We start from the raw sequence: 7027 nt of genomic DNA on the forward strand, positions 1-7027 counted from the left end.
TATCTTCGCATGTAATGATCTTTAAACAGTGCATAATATCCCTCAGTGACCAGAAGTAACATACAGTAATGACTTCTGACACCTAAACACCATACATTTTTAGCAAATTATTTCAAATACATACAGCAGTTTCTGTCTGTATCACTATTTCTGCTGATATTTTGAACGTGATGATTGCGTAACACTGAAGCTGTAGCCTGAGCGTATCTCAGTGTGAACTGCTGTTAAATCTCTCTAATCTGTTTTGGAAATCCCGATCTGGCGCTAAGTGAAAATTTGATCCTCCAGCTGTCCTGGAGCTGAAGCTGAGAAAAATAGAAATTGGTAGCAAATGCATAAATGAGACATTCAATGTTTGTGCTTTTTGCATGCACATACTGTTGCACTTGTGATAAAATGAAGTGAACGGAGGAACTTAAAAGGCAACATATGAGGAAACGTCTAATAAAGCTTTGCTGTAAATTAAGTAGAGAGAGCGTAGCAGTGAAACTGAAGGCAAATTGAATGCTTTACCTCTTACCTTCAGACTGGTCTGGGTGTTTCAACAAGAAGGAGAGAGAGACCAAAATGTGCCAACAAGATGAGCGGCTGAAGGCGATTGAACGGCTGAGAATGAGGGCAAGTCTTTAAGTTTGTAGCTGGATACAACATACAACCACTGGCTGCTTTTACAAACAAAAAAAATGAATAAGATATCAAAGTTTTATTACATAAATAATGCAATTTAGTTTTTTTGTTTTTTTTACTTTTTTGGTTTTTAAAATGTAAAAATTGTTCTCACCTCAGATTACAGTGACATGCTGCAGGTCGAGAGCTCTCCCTTACTGTTACCACTTAATGATTTTATGCAGATTCTTTTAATTTTTAATTTTTTTTAAGTTATTCTCATTTCCACGCTCAACTTCCATACCTTTTTATTTATATCTCAGGCAAGACTGACTCCATACTGAGACACTTCATGTTGGTTTTAAAACCCTCTGAGGTCGAAGCTATTTTTCCTATTTTTTCGTTTGCCTTGTCTCCTTTTGTCATAATGCATAACCTCAACACTGTAATGCCCAATCATGTTATTTAGGCTACATCTTTTTTTTTTTTTTTCAGGGTATCAGAAAATGTACGCAACAGTGATGTCACATTAATGTATAAATAGTTCTATCACCATGAATACAAAAGAAAAACAAAAGCGGATGAAATGAATCTCAGATATTTATTCAAATCCCACATAACACAATAGTGAACAAGACTTTGGGCTTTTGAAATTTGTTTTTTCTAGGCCTCGGTGGTCAGGGGTCGTAGCCAACACAGATCAAAAACTATTTACATTACAGAAGCCAAATAAAATCTGTAAAAGCGGATGCTTTGCTTATATACAGTATATACTGTATATATACACAGTATATACATATAAGCGTCCTGGTCCTTGTTTGTTTTAATTTGCAGACTGGCCAGTATATATATATATATATATACTGGAAAAAAAAAGTTTGGAAACTTGTGTTTGGTTGATTATTTCTCTGTTGTTACAATGCTAATTGGCGTTGTATTTTACATTGTTGGAAAGCCTGTTTATTTACCTTCACAATGATGTCCAACTTGTAAGGATCATGCATTTGTGGGATGAGCAGCACAGATGATTATGTGGGTAGCGCCAAAGAAAAATTGGCCAAAATGCTCTGCCAATGGTAAACAGTGTATTCTCATAAGGCTACCAGGAAGCCTGCAATGACTGCCCTTCACCGTCAGGCCCGTTTGCGCTGGTGTCAACAACACAGACAATGGAACCTGAACATGTGGGGGAATGTCATGTTCAGTGATGAGTCCAGGTTCTGTCTGCCAAAGTTGGATGGCAGGGTCAAAGTATGGAGACGACGCGGAGAACGCTATGCTGATTGTTGCACCGATGGAGTAACAGCTTTTGGTGGGGGCAGTGTCATGGTGTGGGGCGGCATCTCCCTCACCGGCAAAACAAGGCTTGTCATCATTGAAGGCCATCTCAATGCAGTGAGATATCGGGATGAGATTCTGCAGCCAGTGGCGATCCCATATCTCCACAATCTGGGACCTAACTTCATCCTCCAAGATGACAACGCTCACCCCCACAGAGCCAGGGTTATCACAGACTACCTCCACAATGTGGGAGTAGAGAGAATGGAACGGCCTGCCAAGAGTCCAGACCTTAACCCAATTCAACACTTGTAGGATCAGCTTGGGCGCGCTGTACTCGTTAGAGTGACCAACACAACCACGCTGGCTGACCTGCAACGAATCGTGGTTGAGGAATGGAACGCCATCCCACAGCAACGTGTGACCAGGTTGGTGACCAGCATGAGGAGGAGGTGCCAGGCTGTTGTGGCTGCGTATGGATCTTCTACCGCTGCTGAGGCTCCTGACATATTGTATTAAATGAATAAAGTGTAAAATTGCCAATATGTCTTGTTTGTTCCTTGTTACTGATAGAGAGTTCAATCATCCAATCCACCAAACAACTCAAAACAAGAGTCAACACCAACAGGAGAATACACTGTTTACCATTGGCAGAGCATTTTGGCAAATTTTTCGTGGGCGCTACCCACATAATCAGCTGTGCTGCTCATCCCACAAATGCATGATCATTACAAGTTGGACATCATTGTGAAGGTAAATAAACAGGCTTTCAAACGATGTAAAATACAATGACAATTAGCATTGTAACAACAGAGAAATAATCTACCAAAAACAAGTTTCCGAACTTTTTGTGTGTTTTCGCTGTTACCTTGACTGTTAGCTGAAAGAGATTTATAATGTAGATCTGCATGTCGTTCACTGTCAACTATTGAGTGATCCAGTTAGTTTAGATAAAGATCTAGATGTACTCATGCTGAGTTTCTTATTTTTAAACATGCAACTTCTCAGTAATGTTAGCAAATACAGAAGTGGTGAAGTGCTGTTGTTGATAGGGCGTGGGAAATGTAGAGCTAATATGAACACTTCAATATTTGTTTATTTATTACAAGTCATACTGTCATCACAATACTGAACAATGTTATCGCACATCTCAGATTTTACTCGTATCCTGCAGGCCTACACTCAGCTTAAATCCAGAGGAGCAAACTGACAAGTCAAGTTCCTCAGAAAGTGTTCCCCGTCAAAGAGTAAATAGTCAATAAGTGAATAATAAACACATTCTGGACTGAGGAAGACGTTTTGTCGCTATGACGATCCTGCAGAAGGACTTGTCGATAAAACCCAGCCAACCAACTTCCCCTTTTTACTCAGTTCTCAGCTTTTTCTCAGCGCTCTGTTCATGACTTGACCAGTTTACATCCCACCACTTCTCTTTGGCTGTGAGGTGTCTATGTTTCCTTGTAGAACTGAAAAGAGTATTTATTAATACCAACATCATGCCTCAACTTCTTCTAAAGTGTATTTCACACATGTAGGTAGCACAGAGTTTATGCTGACTTGTGCACAGTCTGTATCACTGCTGCTCTGCATTGCCGTGCTGATGAGAGAACCTCAGTGATTAAAACGCTTTGTTCACTTCAAATGCTTTTGATTCAGCAGTCTCATACACATGTATATACAAACACAAATGAGAAGATACCTGATAAAAATGAACACTTTCTGCTTCCTCATCACCTGAATTTAACTGTCCTTTTGTCAAAGATATATATATATTCACATGCAAAGAAACCCTGTTGAGGCAATGAAAATAATTACCATAAGAATGCCATAAATCAGCACAATCTTACACAAACTAATGATGAAGCTGCTATATATTATATTCATGTTATCTAATGCCCTGTTTGCACTCTGTTCATCTTACCAATCGTCTGCAAAGTAAAGCCATTTAATATTTAAGAACTAGCTGAATAAGAAATAGAGAAATATTCCATCTATGGTGAACATGACATCATCTTCTTCTCCTTCATGATGCTTGGATCTCAATCACTCTGTTGACATAGTCTGCTTCTACTGCGTCCTGTGGACATGAAACAACAGAGAGAGAGAGAGAGAGAGAGAGAGAGAGAGAGAGAGAGAGAGGTGTTAAGCACTCAGCAGCACATTTTATTGTTGAAAGAATAATGTACCTGTTGCTCACCTTCACTGGTTTGTTGCAGCATGTTGATTCAAACAACCTGAAAGAAAAGGAAATGAAGGAATAAAAGTAATAAATGAACTTTTCAAAGAGACCAATAAGTCTTTAGCTGCAAATGACCATATCATAGAAAAGTTTGTCTCACCCCTCAAAGATGATGATTGTACTGTAGAGCGCTACGATTCCCAGGATCTTCAGTGTAACGTAGACGTCAGACCAAAACTCTGGATTATCTGTAACAAGACAGCATGGTCACCTTCTCCTTAGTGGGAGATGTTACGGCTCTAAAACATCATCAACCTGAATTCCTTCTGTTAACCTCAAACATAAACTGGTTTATAGCATCATTTCATACAAATGCAATAAAAGGTGTTTTACAGGGTACTCAAACAAACAAACAAACAAACAAACAAACAAACAAACAAACAAACAAACAAAGCAATACAGAAAACGAGAAAAACAGAAAACAGAGGAGAGCAGATTAGATTAAATTAAGCAGATTCAGTTCAATTCTACATTTACCTGCATTATTCATCCCTGATGACGTCTGACTACCGAGATCATTTGTGGCCAAACAGTAATAATCTTCTCTATCTGCCACAGAGGTCACCTTGAAGCTGTGAAACTTCCCTTCGAATACACCGACGGGTCTGTCTTTGCTGGTCTTGATCCAGGTGAAGCGGCTGACAGGAGGATTGGCTCTGCTGGAGCAGGTCAGGTTCACCAGGCTACCTGCTGGCACCAAACCTGATGGACTGATGGACACTGAGGTGTCTTTGGGAGCATCTGAGGAAAATGTGAGATTCACTTTACTCATTAAAATCATCCCATGAATCATCATGTGCTGACAGGATCCAATAACAAATACTTTATTATCTTACATGAAACATTGAGCGTCGTTCTCTCCTCTGCTGTCTTGATGTCTTTTCCTTCATTTACAGGATATCTGGCTGAACAGGTGATGATGAATCCATCATGTTCGTCTGACAGAGTGAAGGTCTTCTGGATTTTAGTTGTGAAGGTTCGATCTGTGTTTTCCTCTATTTTGTTGTGAGGGTCTTGTTGGAGAGTCCAGGTGAGTTCAGGAGGGGAGTGTGGACAGGGAGTGAAAGCTGAGCAGGTTATAGTGACAGACTGCTTCTCCTTCAGATCACCTGAGATCTCAATGCTGGGCCTCGGAGGAGAATCTGGAGGTTAAAATCAAACACAGATTGTACACTGAAAAATATATTTAAATATTAGAACACTTTTGGCGAAAGCTGAAAAAGAAGGTGACAATCTTGTTTTGAAAATGCATAAAGTGACTATTTGTAACTTTCAGAAATGCTTCTTAACAGCGACACCTGTGGCCGTGAAATCAACGAAAGTCAGCGTCGAGCTCGTGCTTGTGCTCGCTCTAAATAGACATGAACGAGCATCGCTCAAAACAGTGAGGCGACACACGTCAGCTAAAACCACAATATCACTCTATATTTCAGCTGCTTGGCAGTAATGTTAGCTGACCAGACGAAGGTCTCTCCATGAATCAATGCTGATACTAGTGTTGGCTTTTCCTGCCTCAGCGCAGGCTCAGGCAGCAGGGCTCCGCAGCAAGCAATGTTATCGCCTCTGCCCGCAGCCGGAGAGAACAGGGAGATACCAGCACCCGGTTGGAGACGACAACGTTTCTCTCTGCGGAGCCCCATCACTTCACAAGACATGGAAAACCTCTGTTGGTCTGGAGGAGCTGCAGCATTTATTGCTGCACAAACGTCCACTGCACATTCACTAGATATTCTCAGAGCTACTAACTCTTTTGCAGTTTGTAGTGTGCGCGCATGCACGTGAGGTGGAGCGAAAGAACGAGAACGCGCGCAGTGTGTGAGTGAAAGCAAGCAGGCAGAGGATCAGAGTACAGCAGAGACTCCGGCCCTGGAGACCAAAGCTACGGTCAGTAGGTCTAGTATCACTAGATATTCTCAGAGCTAAACTAACTCTTCTGCAGTGTGGAGTGAGCACGCGTTCACGTCTAGAGGTGGAGTGAGCACACGAGAACGCGCGCGCTGTGTCAGTGAAGGCAAGCAGGCAGAGGACCAGAGTACAACGGCCACACGCGAGCGCGCATATGAGAGCGCGCATGTGTCCCGACCCGGTACATTTATACACTTAAAAAGTTACAAACAGTCCCTTTAATATCCCAACATTTTATCATTTTAATGTCAAACTGTAACAACAGAATCAGTGTTTAATCAGAATTTAAATTCATGGCAAAGTGAAAAAAGTTGCAACTTTCACATTTTATTCTAAACAATAACGTTTCAGACTGACTAATAAGAAACTAAACTCTCTTACCTTTGACTGTTATTTGAAGAGGATCACAAGAAGCTGTTGCCAGAAATGGTCCATTCTCAATTCTGAAGTAGTACTCGTCTGTGTAACTTGTGTTTACACTGGAAAATAAAGTGGTGCAGTTTTTCTGACTCAGGTCTCCAGTAAGATTCATTGGATAGATATTATTCTTCCTGCTACTGTTGAAAATCACATTATTTAGATTTTCGGCAACACGTGTGCTACTTTTAATCCACACTCCGAAGGTTGTTCTTGTACCGTCAAATGTCTCTTGAGCGTTTATGTTACCACTAAAGTTACATGGGATTTGCAGGCAAGATCCACTCAGTGCTTCCATCTCCTTTGGTGCAGTCATGAATAGGCCTGAGTATCTAGGACAATCAGCCAAAGCACCTGTGAAACAGACTCGTGATGAACAAATTGTGAAGCAAAATCTGCATGAAGAGAAAGTTCATGATGCACAAACTGTAATTCAGCAGCAACATGTTTGGTCTTTTTAACAATATCAGTATAAAACATTTCACTGCAGACAGAGCATGAACAGTTGGAAAAAGTAACGTCTCCAAATAAAAGTGATTGAACAAACAGCTCACCTGAAACTAAGAAGACGCTCAGTAACAT

At 40.7% G+C, this 7027-nt stretch overlaps 1 protein-coding gene across 1 annotated transcript; it reads right to left on the reverse strand.

Annotated features, from left to right (window-relative positions):
- Positions 1–4219: 4219 nt before the first annotated feature.
- LOC119480947 (B-cell receptor CD22-like) lies at positions 4220–7027 on the reverse strand. Its single transcript, XM_037757603.1, has 5 exons — positions 7000–7027; positions 6410–6799; positions 4960–5265; positions 4601–4864; positions 4220–4311 (listed from the first exon to the last, which is right to left on the reverse strand). Exons 1-5 carry the CDS (start codon positions 7025–7027, stop codon positions 4220–4222), a joined length of 1080 nt encoding a protein of 359 aa, XP_037613531.1.

Source organism: Sebastes umbrosus, chromosome 21 (assembly GCF_015220745.1).
Source record: "Sebastes umbrosus isolate fSebUmb1 chromosome 21, fSebUmb1.pri, whole genome shotgun sequence".
In the NCBI taxonomy this organism is placed as follows: domain Eukaryota; kingdom Metazoa; phylum Chordata; class Actinopteri; order Perciformes; family Sebastidae; genus Sebastes; species Sebastes umbrosus.

What these genes read in the sequence shown, in the direction of transcription:
- LOC119480947 (XM_037757603.1), bottom strand. Translation starts at nt 7,027, where the DNA reads ATGTTACTGAGCGTCTTCTTAGTTTCAG. An exon ending in GAGCGTCTTCTTAGTTTCAG is followed by an intron (nt 6,800 to 6,999) that starts GTGAGCTGTTTG and finishes TCTGTTTCACAG; the next exon opens with GTGCTTTGGCTGATTGTCCT. An exon ending in AACGACGCTCAATGTTTCAT is followed by an intron (nt 4,865 to 4,959) that starts GTAAGATAATAA and finishes CATTTTCCTCAG; the next exon opens with ATGCTCCCAAAGACACCTCA.